This window comes from Opisthocomus hoazin, chromosome 26 (assembly GCF_030867145.1).
Source record: "Opisthocomus hoazin isolate bOpiHoa1 chromosome 26, bOpiHoa1.hap1, whole genome shotgun sequence".
NCBI lineage: Eukaryota > Metazoa > Chordata > Aves > Opisthocomiformes > Opisthocomidae > Opisthocomus > Opisthocomus hoazin.
Window position 1 is genome coordinate 4,029,224 of NC_134439.1, and position 18,050 is coordinate 4,047,273.

General features: G+C 44.4%; 1 protein-coding gene across 6 annotated transcripts in view; it reads left to right on the forward strand.

The window, feature by feature from the left end:
* MAP3K3 (mitogen-activated protein kinase kinase kinase 3) overlaps positions 1 to 16,257 on the forward strand; it is a 40,888-nt gene extending 24,631 nt beyond the window's left edge. For 5 of the 6 annotated variants that reach the window (XM_075443818.1, XM_075443815.1, XM_075443817.1 and 2 more), the window contains 8 exons: positions 1,255 to 1,322; positions 1,557 to 1,649; positions 2,492 to 2,683; positions 4,321 to 4,469; positions 6,262 to 6,393; positions 7,076 to 7,205; positions 8,821 to 8,998; positions 11,417 to 16,062. In XM_075443818.1, the coding sequence (XP_075299933.1) occupies positions 1,255 to 1,322; positions 1,557 to 1,649; positions 2,492 to 2,683; positions 4,321 to 4,469; positions 6,262 to 6,393; positions 7,076 to 7,205; positions 8,821 to 8,998; positions 11,417 to 11,645 (1,171 nt within the window). In that variant the 3' untranslated portion in view covers positions 11,646 to 16,062. Of the gene's footprint in view, positions 1 to 1,254; positions 1,323 to 1,556; positions 1,650 to 2,491; positions 2,684 to 4,320; positions 4,470 to 6,261; positions 6,394 to 7,075; positions 7,206 to 8,820; positions 8,999 to 11,416; positions 16,063 to 16,201 lie in introns of those variants that run through there. The other variant, XR_012766263.1, reaches the window with a different exon arrangement.
* Positions 16,258 to 18,050: the final 1,793 nt, after the last annotated feature.

Consider the following 18,050-nt stretch of genomic DNA (forward strand, 5'->3'; position numbering starts at 1 on the left):
TGTTCATTTAAAAAAACCCCGACCTATTCTAAGGTTACAGAAATATATCATTACACTAGATTCCTGTGTCCTGCAAGATAAAATATTAATTCCGAAGGTAAATGGGGGGCTCTTCCTTTGATGAAGAGTTTGTCACAGTCCGATGCTCTAGATCTTTTTCTTCCGTTTCTTTGCTGTTGGTGTTGTTTGAGGTGTAGGTGGGCAGCCACAGGTCCTATTAACTTGAATAGCAGCTGTGGCTTCCCAGCACCCGTAATATTGGGCTCCAGCATGTTTTTAAGATTCCTCCATGCTTATTCCTGTAGGTAGTTTATGCTTTTGTGTCAAACGCTTGAGATTTAGATTTGTAGCCATTCGCTTCCTCCAGTTTAGGGAGTCACAAGGAAGCACCAACAGTTAACCTGTGTGTACGCATGCATGCCTTCATTTACTGGGGGGGAGGGCATTGCTAATTTGTTACCTGTCCTTCTTTCCCTTTTCCCTGCCCTAAGTGGAGGGGGGTGGGGGGAAAGCCTTCCTGGTTATTCCTTCCAGGTGTGGACATCACCTGGGGATGCTGTTGCTCTTTGCGTAGTAGGAAAGGAGTCTCATTTGGGAGTCTGAAAGCTGTATCAGGCTTACTCCATTTACGCTGGTTAACAAAGAAAAGCATGAATAATGTGGCTTTGGCACAGACTGAGTTTGTGTAATCTCTTAAGAGATATCAAAGACCTTTTTCCAAACTTAGGCTTGCTTGAGGAGTCCTGCGTATTGGGGAGAAATGCCAGGGTTGTCAGCAGTGTTTGTGTTTAGACTCATCTCCTGCTGGTAGAGAGGCAAGCGCACCGAAGTTTTTGTGCAAGGAGCTCTTACCCCTCAGGGTGAATCACTGGGGGCAGCAGTCCCTGTTCTCTGCTGCCCTGCGAGCAGTGTGCTGCAAGCGGTACCCTGTTCTGCTCTTCCCCTTAGCCTTGGTTTTAACCTTCCACTTCACGTGTCTGAAGGAAGCACTGGGTCGTGTACCACAGACCGGGGAACCGCTGAATAAATGGCACAAACTGAACAAAAAGGATGACTGCCCACGTTGGGAAGTAGCCTGGCTAGCTGGGTCTTCGCCTGACTTCAGCTTTGCAGATATAGCGTGAAATTATTGCAGGGACACGGATTTGAGAATCACTGTTACCGACGTGCAAATATATCAGCTTCTATTTAAAGTCCTTGTAGGTTTCTCTCTAGTAGATAGCAAAGCTGATTCTTGCCTTCTTTCTTTAATAGTCCTTCTTTTCGGAAGTCACGGATGTCAAGGGCACAGAGCTTTCCTGATAATAGACAGGAGTTCTCAGGTATGTCAGTGTCCAGTATAAAGATTATTTGATCCAGACAATTTCTGCTGTTTGCTGGCTGCCCTCCATGCTTGCTGGGGTTGTGTAAACAGAAGAACTGGCGATATGTTGATTGAAAAGCTATGAAGTTAGTTATTGCCTCTTCCTAAAAAAACTGCTGTTACAGGGACATTCTGTCTTTAGAACGTATACTTTTTGAAGGAGCCTCAGTTCTCTCTGTGCATCTCCTTCCAGACCGTGAGAATCAGATCTATGACAAAGCAGGGAAAGGTGGGACCTACCCTCGGCGCTACAATGTCTCCATGCAGCACAAAGACTACAACGATGGTGAGTGGTTTTCAGACCTTTGATTCCAGGCTTGAAAAAGAAGGTGAGGCAGTGGCAACCTCCCGGGCCGAGTGTAACTCCTAGTTGAAGAATCTGGAAGTGCCCTGGTCCTTGCAGTTACTGCTGGAATTAATGCTACCATGCGTGATGCCACGTTTTCATAGCAACCCACGAAGGCTGTTTGGAATTCTTCGTTTACTTTGCCCTTTCTGGGGATATCCAGGCTGATCAGTGGCTGCTAGGATTGAGCAGTGGGCACAGTTATTAGCCTTGGTCATATCTAGTGGGTTCCTACCTCAGGGATTCATTATGCTTTGCTAATTCACAATGCAAACTTGCTTCTGGGTCTTTTAAATATACCAGTGACTGAAACAATCACATCTCTGCTCGTCAGATGGCTTTATGCAAATTAATTTCTCAGGTTTCATAAGAGGTGCAAGCTGTCATAATCTATGTTTATGGTTTTTATTTGCAAGTCCAGGCACGTTATCTAGAAAGTCATTCTGTCTGTGTAGTTGTTAACAAGCCTCGGGGCTTGCGTGGTAGCCCGTAAAGCAGATTTTTGCTTTGGAAGGCAAGTTTAGATCTTGCACTGCTGCACTGAAGCCATTACAAAGTGTTCTCTCCCTTCTGCTTTGGGAATGATCCAAAGCTGTACTGAACTCAAGCAGCATCAGCCCTGAACTGTTATATTTTTGCATCTTGTCTGTTTGGCAGTAAATTCTGCTCTATGGGAACAGACCAGAACTCGTATTTTCTCTCCCTTCTCTTTCTTGCTCGACCTCCAGCCATTACCCTTCACTTGTAAGCATGTTATTCAGAATTTTTACTTTTTTCTCCAGGCCGGAGGACGTTTCCGCGGATACGACGTCACCAAGGGAATCTTTTCACCTTGGTCCCTTCAAGTCGTTCCTTAAGCACCAATGGAGAAAACCTGGGCCTAGCCTTGCAGTACCTGGACCCCCGGGGTCGCCTGCGGAGTGCGGACAGCGAAAATGCCCTGGGTGTGCAGGAGAGGAACATCCCCACCAAATGTAAGCAGTCCTTCTGGTGATACCTGGGGAAAGGCCTCCTGGGGTTACAGGCAAGATAGGCTTTTAGAGACGAACTCCAGACCCAATATATTAGCAAAGCTTGATTTTAACAAGCTATTCAAAACCACGTAATTACACGGCTGTGTTTTGGGACCGGTCTGTCACACCTATCAGTCAGGTCCTCTTTTTCTTCTAAGAATATGTAGTCTTGCACTGGGAGCTGGCCTTTTCTTTAGAAGGTATTGGAAATTCAGCAAAGAGTGAAAAAAAAAAAAGCTGTAAGTTGATTTGGTCTAGATGATCTACAGGGTTTGTAAGAGTCAGACAAGCTTGTTTATTTTCTCGAGATGTTAACATTTTTCATCAGGCTTGTGGATTGCCTAGTTAAGAGCTGTATTTATTTCATTTGCTCCTTAGTAGAAAGATTTACTTCTGTATTAATAGCGTTCCTGAGTTGTTTGGGGAATTTTGTATTATTAAAAAAAAGAAATGGAAAGTAAATCATTACTGATGAGCTTCAGATATCCCATACAGTAATTTAAGGATCAAAATGAAGACATTAATGCAGCAAAGTAAGCAACACACTGAAACACCAACTGGTAGTAAATCTGATTAAATTAGGCATGGCAAAGCTCTTCTGTATTTTCATCCTGTCCATATGGCTGGTTGCTGTCTGTTTTCAGAGTTTCTTGGTAGAGACAACGTAATTAGATGCATTGCACTGCATGAATCTGGTAGTACCATGTTCAAAGCTAGAGCTAAAGCACTGGTCTTTGAGTAATATGCTTTGGTATTAAGTGCAGTCTGGAAAACTGGGCTTAGGTCTTAATCTCCGAGTCAGGAGACTGCTGCTTGTGCAACACACTCGCCAGTGCAGTAGAACAATGAGAACTCCTAATTGCTGGCTGACATAACCTCCTGCTGGGGTGTTGGAGGTGGCTGCTTTAGCTGGTTCTCAGATATATTTTTATTAGAATCTGATAGTTCAGAAGGTAAAGAAGATGCCCGCACTGTGCTTAACGTTATGGCCCCTACCTTATCAATATCTAGTAGTGAATTATGACTTCTGATTTTTCTGCTGTAGAGAGAGCCTTTCAGTGAAGTCCTTCCCACAGGAGAAGGAACCCCGAAGTAGCCAATGGTTGGCAAAGAACTCAGAAATAATGTCCTTCAGGTTGTCCCAGAAGCTGAACAGTCATTCCCAGCTGGGCGGGATTGATTTAGCAATGCTGATCCAGCTCTTCTGATGGATGTAGTAACTACGGATCGGGGGTTGGAAGACGCTGTTTAATTGCCACCCCATCTCTTCAGATGGTGATGTTGTAGAGTCCACCCTGTTGGTGGAATGATATTTCATCAGCCTTATTGAGTAACTAGTCTATAGTATATCTTTGCAGAATGTTTCACAGTTTCATTTTAATGGGACACCAGTCAGCAGGTCCTGAGAGTCTGAATGGTTGGATTCTGTTCAGAGTTCTGCCACCAACTCCCTTATACTGTGAGACTGCCTCGTGTCTGTATGTTCGACTGCAAAATAACTGTTTCCATCCGAGTATGATGGGGATTGACCTTTGAAAAGATCACCATTATCTTAAAATAGTATAATGAAAAGAGAAATTATTACTGTTCTTTTTCAGCTCCAAGTGCTCCAATAAACTGGCGACGAGGAAAACTGCTGGGCCAGGGTGCCTTTGGTCGTGTGTATTTGTGCTATGATGTGGACACGGGGAGAGAACTTGCAGCAAAGCAGGTCCAGTTTGACCCAGAGAGTCCGGAAACAAGCAAGGTAATTCTTACCGCAGCTTCTAAAATTCACTGTGCAGACTTTGACATCTTGTGAAGTGCCTGTATCTGTCTGTCCTCGAAAGCTGGCGTCTTACTTAGTTTGCACTAGGGTTTCAAGTCATGTGGAGAGGAATAGGAGTCATTTAAAAATTACTTTTCCGTATTACTAACTTCAGCCTGAAACTAAAATCCATTTTCTGGCTTCATTTTTGGCTCCTTTTCTCAGCGTTCTGGTTTGTTGCCAGGTTACTTGAGGAATACTAGACTGCCCTGTGTTCCTAGTTAAACATGGATGTGAATGAAACTAAAACCAGAAAGAGCAGAACTTTTTTCTATTTTAAACAAAAAAAAGCTGCATGGACTTGCAAAACTCGCTTTCTGGGCTTGTATGGTAGGCCCTGCATCAAGTGTATTAATTACTGGTGTCCGCTTCTGAATGCTCCCTGTCATCAGAACAAACGGAACTGGGGTGTGTAAGTTAGTCACGAACAGTGATGTGACAACACATTACGAATAGTGGAATGGGAAGGGCACCTTGAAATTAGAGGTTAGCACACGACTTCCCGCACAGAGGGTGAGGCTGGAATGGCTGTTAGATTCTTTGCTAGGGTTTTAACAATGTGCCAGTTTCCCAATACTGAACAAATTCACTTTGAGCGGACAACTGATCCGTGAAGATTTAGTTATGGGATATTGGTGCCAAGAGAAGTCTTCACTTGGTAAGTTCTCAGTTATACCGTGTCTCTGTTGTAAATCAGACGGTAACTCTGAGCCAAGGAAGAACAGGCTGAAATGTATTTTGAAGGCACTGAAACTATCAGTTGGCCCAATAAAGCAGCTTCCTCTGGTTCCACGCATCTCTGCAGCACCCAGGTCCTTGCACGTGAAGAGCTCTATCTTCTCCGAAAGCGAGAGAAGTAAACCTGGCACCTCCCAGTGGCAGGAGTGGAGAGAGTTAAATGGGACTAATTTTGGGGAAACCATCATTCCTTTTTCCATATGTTCTCATGCTCCGGTACCTTTGATGTTCGTCCTCTTTATTCCCTGGATTCAGCTAGAACCTGATACTTTTCCTGGGCAACAAACATCTCTGATTCAGTCTGAAATTGTTGGATAGCCTTTTTGCTTTTGCGCTATGATACCCTGTTGTCTGTGGCAAGAATAAAGCAGAGAATCAGTTTCATGTACATAGCTGCAGATTCTTTGAAGTAGATAATAGAGGAAACCCTTTCTAAGGTTGATTCAAGTAAAATCATCAGTGTGAATCACAGCGGGACTGGGTGACAAAAGAAGTTTAGGAGCTCTTAGCACCTGTAGTCGTGCTCTCTAATAGATTGAGGTTTGTACAGAAAGATTCCTAGGAATACTGTAGCTGTGTGTCAGAGCTTTTTCATAATTGAAATGAGCGCTCACTGTCCTCAGCTTAGTGGTGAGAAGTAAGGTTATGTCGGTATTGTGCATGAAGAATGCTTTCAACCAACTTGGCTAAGCCATTCAGCTGACAGAATCAAGACAGGGAACAAAGTTTTTCTGGTACTAAATCTCTATATGATACTACCTGTGTGTTCTAGCTGTCAAAGCTTCTGCACCAGTACTTGCCTGCTTATTCTACAGTAAGGATTAACGTGAAACATTGGTAATGTTTGCCTTTTTCAGCAAGTAGGGGAACCAATGCCATGGATTAGATTTCTTCAGTGTAGTAGTGGTCTCAGCCTGCCAGTGACATGGACAAATTTATTAGGATGGAATATTTCCTGGGGCCGGAACCTTATTTTCTCCTTCAACATCCATAGGAAGTGAGTGCCCTCGAGTGTGAAATTCAGCTGCTGAAGAATCTGCAGCACGAGCGTATTGTTCAGTATTATGGCTGCTTACGGGATCGAGCAGAGAAGACCTTAACCATCTTCATGGAGTACATGCCAGGGGTAAGAGCTGACACAACAGCACAGTCACAGATCAGAAAGTGAGATGGGTGGTTTTGCTAGTTGATTTATTAGTTGCTGTGATTACCTTAACTACGTAATCCACCCCGTACCCTCTTAGGTATGCCCCTTTCTCATACTGGGTTATAATGCTACCACTTTCTGCTTATTTATGCCCAAATCACCTCTTTTTTTTTCTGCAGTGTCTTGTTGGTCACTAAAGCCAGTTCTTTTCTTCAGTATAAATTTGTTCTGCCAAAGTACTTTAAAGCACTTGGGCCAACTTGTAAATCAGGCGAAATGAATTAACAGAGTCATACAGTACAGCAAATTAGGCTAAAACTGACCTTGCAACAAGGGAGACTTTTGACCTGGACCAGTCTGCTGAAGTATTTTATTGCTTGTCTTCACAAACAGTCGTACCAGCACAGCTCAAGGAAGGAGGAAGCAGACAGAACCTCCCTAGCTATTTTCGCCATAAAGCATGCCCTTGCTTTTCTTAAAAGGGGCTTCTTAGGGCAAGGTGCTCTGGGAGCCTCACAAAAAGGCTTTAGGAGAGGCCAAATTTCATTACTGTGCCAGCTGGGTGTATAACACAGTCACAGGTCATGGGAGTTGAATGGAGACTGCAAGATTTGTGGTTTGTCATTTCTTTGCCAACCCCTTCTGTTTGCTTTTGGTGCAGGGGTCAGTGAAAGACCAGCTGAAGGCGTATGGAGCTCTCACGGAAAATGTAACCCGGAAATACACTCGCCAGATTCTGGAGGGAGTCTCGTACCTTCATAGCAACATGATTGTGCACAGGGACATAAAGGGTGAGATCAGCTGGTGATTTCTGTGTATACCACGTGCTAAAGGAACTCTGAAAAAAGCAGAAAAGTATTAAGAATTCAGTATGCTTCTGAACATTGCTTTGCTCATTACCCCTTTTTGGTCTCGTATCGCTGTGCAGGCCTTAGGGAAGGTCATGTTCTAGGCTGCATAAGGGAAGTTGGGCTGTTCTCTCTAAAGGACGTAAGAGCGTGGCAGTTGGTTATAATAAGGAAGACTGGAAGCCTCTAATTCTTAGGAACACTCCTCTGTAACTCCACATTTTTCTCTCACACCCCAGCAAAATGAGGCTGAGCTGCCACCTGGCTTTCACTGCACCCCCCCCAAGGCACACTCATTTCCCTGTGGATTCACTTCTGATTTCCTCTCTGCTTGGCCAGAGTACCGTTTCTCAGGTGGTAGGCGTACCAGTTGCCCTAAGAGCTCCATGCCTGTTCTTGACAGTGCTGCTTACCTTGGGCTCTTGTGACTTTCCTGCCTCCTCTGTGTAAGAAACCTCTAATCCTCCATGTAGAGACTCTGGGATTAGTCCTTAAATCTTCCCAGTATAACACCATGGAGCTAGCCAGTCTCCTTAAGAGTTAATGTCAACAGATGTGGCAGACACCACACAAATTTTTCTGTGTTCTAGAGAGACCAGGACAGTTGCTTGCTGCAGGAAAAATACCCTCTTGTTCCTGCCTATAAATCTTCATTGCATCCCCTCTAGGCTGGCAAAAGGAAATGAGCTGCTGATTCTTGAATGACACCTTGTATACTGCTCATGTGGTGCTCTATACCAAATGATTTCCTACCTGCTGGGTTATTCCCTAGTTTGCACCAGTCTAAGACAGCCTGTTGACTTGCCTCCAGGGTGCTGGATGGACAGGCTTGTTGTCCTGAATTCAGCTCTTGGAGTGGGGAAGTGAAGTGATGAAGCTATCTCCCAGCACAAGTGCATTTTATTTGAGGGCAGCAGGATTTCGTGTAGGCACATACCAGATAATGGCAACACAGGCTTCTTGATCTTATTGCAGCTTTGGAGGAGGGATTGGTTTTGGTGTCTAAGCCTTAGTTTATGTCCACATACAAGCTAAGCTCTTAAGTTTGCTTTTTTCCCCTGGTCCTTCATGTTCAAGACCTCTGATCAAGTAAAGTGGAGATTGACTTGTTTGTTGTAGGAGTTCAAAGTGGTTTAATTAGCTACATCTGTTACCCAGCTGACCAGAAAGCAATGGTTGTACTCACCAAAGCAGCATCCCAATAAAATCCTTTTCTACACAGCTATGTACTGTCTAAGCCCAGGGGCCCTGCATAGGCTGTCTGAGCTGTTTACAGGCAGTGTAACAATGATGGTGCTGACTCAGCTCTCCTTTCCCTTCCCCCTTCACTTCCTTGTGTTTTTTCCCTGAAGTTTTTCCCATTTGTAGCCATTAGCAATTGGCTTGTCTACAGCCTGAATTAAAGAAATGATGTTTAGCAGGTCACCTGAGGCTTAGTGGGGAAAAAGCCATACCATGAGCATGGGTATTTCTGGGTTGGATATCAGCTCTGTAGGCTGCAGATCCAACAGCTGGATTGCATGAAAACAGCTGTCTCCGCTCTTTTGTTTTTGTCCAGGAGCCAATATTCTCCGTGACTCTGCTGGGAATGTGAAGCTTGGGGACTTTGGGGCCAGCAAACGGCTGCAGACAATCTGCATGTCTGGAACAGGCATCCGCTCTGTCACTGGCACGCCATATTGGATGAGCCCGGAGGTGATCAGCGGAGAAGGCTATGGAAGAAAAGCAGACGTATGGTGAGGCTTTAACTTTCTGTCCATAGATCAATTTACAGCTTTCCTGGAGCAAGATAAGGCATACACATTCTGTCATCCATATATCCAAAATCAGATTTTGTGTGGATCAGAAGTTTAAGGCGCACTGAAATAGTTGATTTGAACTCAAGATGTGACCTGCTGCAGGCTGTGCTTTGCAATGTCAACGCACAACTGCTCGCTTAGTGTTTCAGAAACAATTTCCACTCGTTCCTTCCCTCAAAATGAGAGCTGATTTTCTATTTTCTGACTTCTTCTGGTGTGAGGTTTCCATCCTTCCTACATCGCTTATAAGACAGAATGAAAGTTGTTTAGGGAGCGTCCATTCATTTTGTTATATAATGAGAGTTATGCTTATAACACTGTGGAAATGAAAGGAATAGAATTTGAGTATGTTGACAGAGCTTTAAAGGAAAGATGCCCAAACCTGGAATAACACAAAAGATACAGGTCAGATCAGAGGTGATCTGAAGTATGCATGAATGGAAACTGTAGCTATTATTGGCATAGCCAAGAAACAGCCTCTATCGAAAGGAAAAAGCGGAATGGTCCTGTGTCTAAATATTAGTTTTGGAGGCGTTAAAAAGGTGAGATAATAAAACTAAACTAAATGACAGCAACGAAAGATGTGTTTGTGTCTCCACAGTAAAGCAAGGCCTGTGCTGTTTCCCGTACAAGCAGAGAGTGGAAAGATAGCTGAAATTTTCTCGCATGCAAAGAGTTAAGCCCTGCAGACTCTCCCAGTTGGGTTGCTTGGGGAGAAGAGAATGGAGCACGTGCCCTTCCCTCTGGGTTGATGCAGTTGCGGATTTCCTCTTGGTGCTGACATCGGTCCATTCCCATCAAAGAGACACTGCCGTTGGCTGGGCTCCAGTTCCTACAATCCCCATCGTTATTCAGGGGGGTCAGAATTTTCCAGTGCAGCGTTAGTCCCAGGGTGGATGCATATGGCTGAGAGGCTCAAAGACGTAACAAATCTAGCCACCTGGCTCTCCGCCACTGCTGCAGGCCCCTCTCCAATTTTCTTTTTCCTAAATAGCAGAATATGTGAGCTATTTGTTATTGCTGGAGTGACTTGACATGAAAAACATTCCTGCTGTTTGCTGAATATCTTAAAGAAACCGGATCTGCTTAAACAGTATAAATCAGTCTAAACAATAATATATCCCTGCTTGCTCTTGAGCAAACCCCCAGCACTTCAGCACACATGGTTTGCATTTTCTGTACTCTCTTCTAGTAAGTCTTAAATGGCTGGAAACCAGTGTAAAATTTTCACGTTGGATTTTAAACCTTGTCAAGAAGTCATTTCTTGCGTATTCACTGGATTTAATTCCTTTCCTTCCTTGTCTTGGCAATTGATGCAAGTCTGCCTCTGAAAATGTCTTCTCTTTGCTTTTCACTTCAAAAGAGAGTTTAGTTTAAAGGTAGAAGAGGCAGTTTTGCCTTTCTAATGGAACAGTGTGATCAAAACACAGGACTGAATATTAGAAGCTCACTAACTGCTTTTGCTTAATCTGTGGCCTGGGGGAAGGAACTAATTCTTTTTGAACACGAATCAATCACTGCAGTACTACAGAAACGCATCTTCCCTCTGAAAGTATTGGTGTCACGCTTGCTTCAGAAAGGTGGCTCAGCCATGTCCATCCCCATAATCACGTTCGTGCCTTGAATTAGCCTGCAGAGCCTCATTAAATTTACTAGGAGTTTTGCCTTAACATAATGATGCATCTGCCCTACTGGTGTTTTAACTTACTGCCTTCACAGTTTGGAGCTGTTAAGACTTCAGTTATTTCTTTAACTGTCTACAATGCTTGATTTCTTGTGAAAGGGAGATATTTTTTTCCCACGTGGGCATTCTGAGGCTCTGCACTGATAAAGGATTTTGCTGCAATGGCTTTGTGGGGTCAACCAGCTCTGATTCACTGGACCTTGGTTAAAAAGTGTGTTTCCTACCTTGCAACTCAGCAAGCACCTCTGAGATGTCACAGCAGCAGCACCTGAAATACCACCGAGCTCAAACAGCACCTTCAGGGACCTCTCCTGTGCACCGCTTGTCCCCTGTTGTTAGCGCAGATGTTTACTGGGAGGAGAGTTGGAGCAAGGGAGAGCTGGACAGACGGCACTTCACAGGTCTCGCTGCAGTGGGAACCACGGTGGAAACCAGCCTCCCTGTCTCAGCACTTTACTGCTAGCCTGACAGTAGTAAAAGCAGCGACGCTGGCAGATCTGGCTCAGAATCTGTGCACACATGGGGTTTGCTGAGCACAAAGCCATTTTATAGCTGTTTTCAGAGCAGAGCTGTACCTTGATGTTGGCTGCTTGGAAGTTCTCTCTGAACACTGTGCATTATTGTGTGAGGCAATTCTCACTATTTTTTTTTTTTCCTGTCTGCTTTTCCAGGAGCCTGGGTTGTACTGTTGTGGAAATGCTGACAGAGAAACCACCCTGGGCAGAGTACGAAGCCATGGCAGCCATTTTCAAAATCGCCACCCAACCAACCAACCCCCAGCTCCCCTCTCACATATCAGAACATTGCCGGGACTTTCTAAAGCAGATCTTTGTGGAAGCCAGGCACAGACCCTCTGCTGAAGAGCTGCTCAGACATCAGTTTGCACAGCTCCAGTACTGAATTACCTCCCTTGCTAGCAGCTCCTGCTGGGCTTTCGGTGCCCCGTCTGGTCTGGTTGCAACTGCCCGTTGTGGTGCTGCATCTTCAAAATGCCAACTCAGCTGTCCTAGTCCTTGGGGAAGTTATGCCAAGGAACCTAGGGTCTGCTCTTGTGCCTGATACCTTTATTTGCTGGACTAATGTTTATTCTACCGACAGCTGCCAAACAGAGCTGCATTTTTGCCCTAGTTACCTTGATGTGAAATTGCAGCTGGCTGCGTGTTTTTTGCAAGCCCGAGAATGGGAATCTAAGAAGTGTCTCACTGGTTGAACATAGAAGAAATCTGAACCAAAGTGGGAACTGGAAGAGCTACACTCTTCAGAACAGGAACGTGCAACAGCCGTCCAGACCAGCTCTCTACGTGTGGGTCACTGTTTTCCAGACTGCTAGGGCTTTAGAGGCATCTATAGTACATGAATCCAGCAAAAAGCCATGTGTCATTGAGCATGCGCTCGCTATATGATTATATATTTTTCTTCTTAAGTATTCAGCATCTGAAGGTGTTCAGAAAATATTGATTCAAAAGTATGTGAATAGTGTTATTTTATACTGAAACCATGGATTTTGGGGTGGGGGTGAGGGAGGTCTTTCTAGCTAAATGTCAGGATAATCAGAAGTTTCAGCAGAACGGAATCACTCCAGGGCCTGAGATAAGGGCTCTCCCACTGACGTTGGAAAATCCAGAGCTTGATTTCCAAGGCTTGATCTGTCCTAGCATTAAGACAGCGTCGGTTAGTTTGTGTCCTCGTAGCCAACAAATCTGCACTCCAGCTTCATCTCCCTGGGACTGCTGGGTCTGATCAGAACCCTTCCGGACAGGAGTTCTGCAGAACAGCTTTCTGTTGCACCTGTCTTTTGGGCTGGTAACGTTTTTACCATCCTTGAAACCAAAGATAGTTCATCTGGTGCCCAGGAATTAACTTCACGAAAAGCTTATGTGTTTGTTTGAGGACCTGGCCTAATGGAAAGTTGAGTTTTTCATGGGGAGGATTAGCTGGACGCTGGTTTTACTTGTGCACAGTGAGTTAGAATCAAGCTCAACCCTTCGGTGTGTGCATTTTGTTTTACAGATGTGCAAGTGTTCATTGAAGATTTCCATAAAATCTTATAGCCCTATTTAAATAAGCTTTTGTACAAGTTAAGTCAAACAATGAACCAGAGAGAACATTTGTAATGCTAGCCTATTTCTGAAATTAGCTGGAGATCCCCGTGCAGGTACCAGGCAGAAGTGTCCAAGTGATTTTGCGTTGGAAGGTACCACATCTCTGAGAACCAAGTTGCTGATGGCGTCCTGGCCTCCAGTACGGTATGTTGGTTTGGGCACTAACAGTCCTTGTTTCACTCATAGAAAACCAGCAGTTTTTAAGTGCTGGGGATTCATGGAGTGATTAGAAGTTATCTGTGTGAAATGAAACTGAGGAAAGCAAATGTATTATTAGCTAAAATATTGCTTTGTAGAGCAACACTAAAGGTGTTCTGCTCTTGTGTTGAAAAACCATATTAAGGCTCTGCATACCTCCACGCTCTCCCCCGTAAAAACTTGAAAATTGCTTTCATAATGCAGTAAAATTAACAGTTTTTAAGTGAATGCTAATAGCAGGATAAGGCAAGTTTTAATGAAACCAAGCTCCTTGAACACATGATAAATACTGTACTGAATTAAGAGGGAAAAAAAGAACCCTTAAAAACCCCAAACAACCAGAAGCCCTGAAAGGGTTTAACAATCTGGAGTGTTTTTTCTGTGCCAAACTCGGAGCAAGGTGTAATTGGTGAAAGCAAGGTAGTGTTGGTTTCACTTTCAGGCTCTCCTGCACTACTACAAGGATGCACTGTGTAGGTTGCAGGCACTTAGGGGGGATATCTTTTATGAAAGCCCTTGTTCCATAATTTATTTAATTCTAGTGAGAGCACTTCTATTGATCTTTTCCAAACCTGAAGCTTGACTCCAAATTGTCAAGACATGTGGCCTGACTTTTGGCCTGCACTTCACTATCGCTTGCACCGAAGGGAAGTGAGGGTGTGACGCTACTACTCGGTTTTAGGGAGCTTTTTACACCACTTTGCTGTGGCATAAATGGCTGCCTATGCTGCAGAGGAATGTGAAATCATTCCTGTAGCCTCGATGACAGAGGTAGGGTGGTCAGCACTCCTGTGGGGCCCGGTAGCACTCTTCAAGCCTTGCAGCTAGCACCTAAATATACCAAAGATTGGAATCTGTTATTCATCACACTTCACCCTGCAGACGTACAGCAGCGATCCAGAGTGTGGCCATGCTGTCTGCATGGGTTTCTCTCTACCCTTGGCTTGTCCTCACCAAACTGAGACCTCCTTTTCCTTGCTATCCCACACGCTGCGTTTTGGGAGAGAATAGGGCATGAGGAAATGGTGTAACTTTTGATGTTTCGAAGCAACTAAATCCTCAGGATCTGTTGTGGCTTTTACCTCATATGCATCATGGAAGGCTGTTCCAGAGCAAAGAGCATCATGGACTGATGGGGTCAGTCCTCTCCCTGCCAGAGCTTCTGGTCCTTCCCACCACCTATGCTGAAATGTGCCTACTCTGTGTATACACTTCTATTCCAGTCCATAGTAGTGAAAGTAAATAGCAATTGTACAGTGACAGAGAACATGGGGTGCCAGCTTGGACTTCTTGTATTCCAGTACCTGACCCAATGCCACCCATTCGGCACAGGAACAAGCCAAAGCATTACTTCTATGTTTGGAGATGCACTTTTATGAATGTAGTTTATATCGCTCTTTTTTAGCTCTTTTTACATCATGTAAACGGTGATGCCTCATACTTTTTTTTTATTTATATCGTAAAAGATCATATTTGGTGATTTTTATATATATCGACTCGACTGTTACGGGGTAGGGGGGAGGATGGGAATAAATTTGACGCCTTTATGAATTTAAAAAGGAAAAAAAGCAGCTGGTTTTGCAGAGAATTTGCTGATGGTTTATAACGAGTAGAACCAAGCCAAAACGCATTCTTTGTGTCCTCGCAGCCCTCTTGATTATGGAAAGGGAAGATCTGGATTCCTAAGTCCGCTGCTACGGTGAATAGGCTTGGGGCCAACACTTATACTACAGTCTCTTCACATGGCCCTGGCAGCAAAAAAGCGTTAAGTGGACATAAATGTAATTATGCCTTTAAAATTAATTCTATCTGGCCTCTTCATCCTGGCAGAATTTGAAAAAACTGGGAATAAACTCATTTAGGGGAGGGTGGAGGAGGGAGTGCCAGGCCAACGATAAGCTGTTGTGTCCGTTCCAAATGTCACTTTGTGTTTTCTGCTGTTCCTTCCAGGGAGGGATATATAGTGAATATTGACTGTTGTGATCCTTGATGGAAGGTGCTGCAGAAATGGAAAATATTCTATGTAAAGAGAAGTAAATTACGGGAGTCTCATTATCCTGAAACAGCTGAAACTGAGAAGGAAAATATCTGAGGTTCCCAGCAGAGAGGAACTTGGGGGACGGTGGGGGATTTGGCTGTCCCTGAGCTTGTGAGGAAACAAACTGTTGGCATTTTGGTCTTGTTGTGACGATTCTGTGCATTCCAGGTTATTTGCTTGTTCTCCAGTCAATCTGATCTTTGCCTATTCTAGTGGCAGTAGGTTGCAGCAATTTGGATTTTTTTTTTTTTTTTTTTTTTCCATATTTTTGGAGTAGTATTCCAAAGGACTTGATGATGCTCCAAACGATTTCCATTGCCATTACCCAGCCAAATTGACCAAGAAGGAAACTGGTGCCTGCTCAGGTGACACGTGTTATTTCCAGGTGCCCAGAGAGCCAGGATAACTTGTGAAACCTCAGTAAATATAATAAATACATCCCTGCTGTACAAGCTTTCTCTGGTAGGCGAAGGCCGGATACTTAGAGCTGTACAGAGGGGCTGAATGAGGTCCCAGTGATTGGTGCTTAGGTTCATAGCTGCTGGATAGAAAGGTTTTATATATTCGAATATGTATAGTCCTGTGGCTGTCACCTTGGTCCCTGCCCTGGGAGCTGGGAGTATTCAGTCTGTCTTTAATTTTCAGAAAAAAATAGGTGTTCTCTGTGGTTTAATGGAGTTTGGACTTCAGATCTTGAAATTCCAGCCTTGTTTAGGAGCAAATCTGACTGAGCAGCTCTGAATTTCCCAGTTAGAAAAGGCAGATGCACCTAAGGTGCAGCTCAGAATTGAAGAAAAGGACTTTGTTGTCTGTCCATACGTGTCTGACATGAACTGTGCAGAGCAGGGAGAAATTGCTTTAACCTGGATTGTGCAGAAGACCTTGAACCAGTAGTCTATATATACCGACCGGGGGCTTGCAGTGCAAAGCCAGGCCAATGTATCGTTTTATTTACAATAAAATTATCATTTATATGAAAGCCTTTTTGGTGGTTGTTTGCAATACAGTGTCTCTTAACTTCCCTTGTAGGTGGTGCCTCAAGAGAAGTGAATAAGACAATTAACTAGTTTTCCTTCTAACCAAGGACCTTAACTGAAGGAGGAAATTTTTCCTTTCAGGAATTTATTCTTGGAGACAGAGGGAGAAGCGTCCTATTTGTGAAGCGTTGCTTCTTGGATGAGGTAAGCGTGCGTCCTCCCCAAGGCTGCCTCTGAGGAAGGTGACATTCATCCATTCTCGCTCTTCAAAGAGAGAGGTAGAATGGCTCCGTCCCGCTTGTTGGTGTGTAAGAATAGCAACATCCCGGCTCACCTTACAGGGGAGTAGCTGCACTGGTTTATTGGCTCTTCTCGTGGAGATCCTGCTGGTGGAGAGCAGGAGCTGAGGTTTGCATTTGGATTTTGCTGTGGTGGTGAGTCCTTCACTCCAGGTCTTGGTCTGTAAATGTTCTTGGTTCATTAGTGCTTAACAGGGTAGATGGTCGTCAGGTAGGGAAAAGGCAGGGCTGGGGGGAGATTGTTAGTATCATAATGTCTGATTCCCTGCTGTGTTTTGCTTCAGTTGGGAACTCTCTAGGCAGTGCCTCAGAGCAACTTGCAAACTCCAGCTTGTGGAGCTCAGGCTGCTTTAAGATGTATTTATTCTAAATACCTGCAAACAGTTGAAGGTTCCTGAATTGTTTCTCCTTTCAACGTGGTGTCGAGACATTTTAGAAAGCAAAAATTTGGAGAAGTAAGGCCTCTAGACTGCAGACAAATGCGAGATATCATGAACTCGCTTCCAGAACTGAAGCCAGCCAGCAGAAGTGGAGGAATCTGCTCAGCATTGCGTTGAGTGTACCAGGGATTTGGGACAGGAAAAGCTTTGCTGTCTCAAGAGTAGGGCAAGGGAATGAGTAACCACATTTCCAGATATTTTCAAGCTTTATTTTTTTTTCTGGAGTACTATCTTAGGAAAGGACAGAAATAGTGCTCCTATAAAATTCTTCTACGCTACTTGCTGAAATGCTCATTTTTTCCTGGTGCTGCTCTGTTTGTGCAGCTCCTGGTCTTCAGTGTCACAGTCACTTTAGCAGAGGTTTGAGTCCCACCATGGTCCCTCGAGATGTTGGACCTCCCCGGGCCCTAACCACAACCTTCCCTCTAATCGCCTTTTCCCAGGCCATCATGTAGCTAGTTGCTATGCCAATTAAATACTGAAATATTTGTTAATGTAAAATATGAACGAGTAAGGATAAATGGGTTAGGAAGCTGATGCAGTAGAAACCCCTGCATGTGAAACAAGTACATGCGTGGCACTTGTGGGCTGTTCCAGAACAGAGGAGTGAAGTTGTCCCGGAACAAAAATGTCATGTGGAACCAGAAATAACCACCTCCCACTGCTTCTTGAGACCCTCCTTGTGTGTGTTAGAACCTGAAAATCCTGCTGTTACTGAAGGAGGACCTTGGAAACTCAGTTACTTTTGCTTGAGGAGGTCCCTCCCAAAGCTGGTGCGTTCCTGCTCTCCACTCGGTACGTTCAGTGGTAGCATTTCCTTTATGAACATGAGGTTCCCATCCTGGGCCTGTATCATGGCATGTTTTCTCCGGGACTCCCCTCCCACTCACCCTGGCAGAAGTAGCTCTGTAGTAATTCTGCTTTCTGTCAATACGGAGCGTGTGGTCCTGCCTTGAGTCTTTGCCATGCCAGTCCATAGGTGGTGGCTGAGAGGGGCTGGGAGAGGGAAACGTCTGGAGGCTTGGGTTGACAGTGGAAACGGTCAGGCATGAAACGCTGACCAGCGCACAAAAGAAATGCAGCTAAAAACCTTTACTGCCTTTTTTATTTCTGGTAGCTTGTGTTATACGCGTAGTGTGGCTCAGGGGAAGGTGACTTAAGGTGTTTCCTCTTCAAATCCAGTTCCGAAGCAAATAAAATTTAAAATCTGTAAAGAGATTGGCTGTCCTACACTACTGTGGCTGTTTCTAT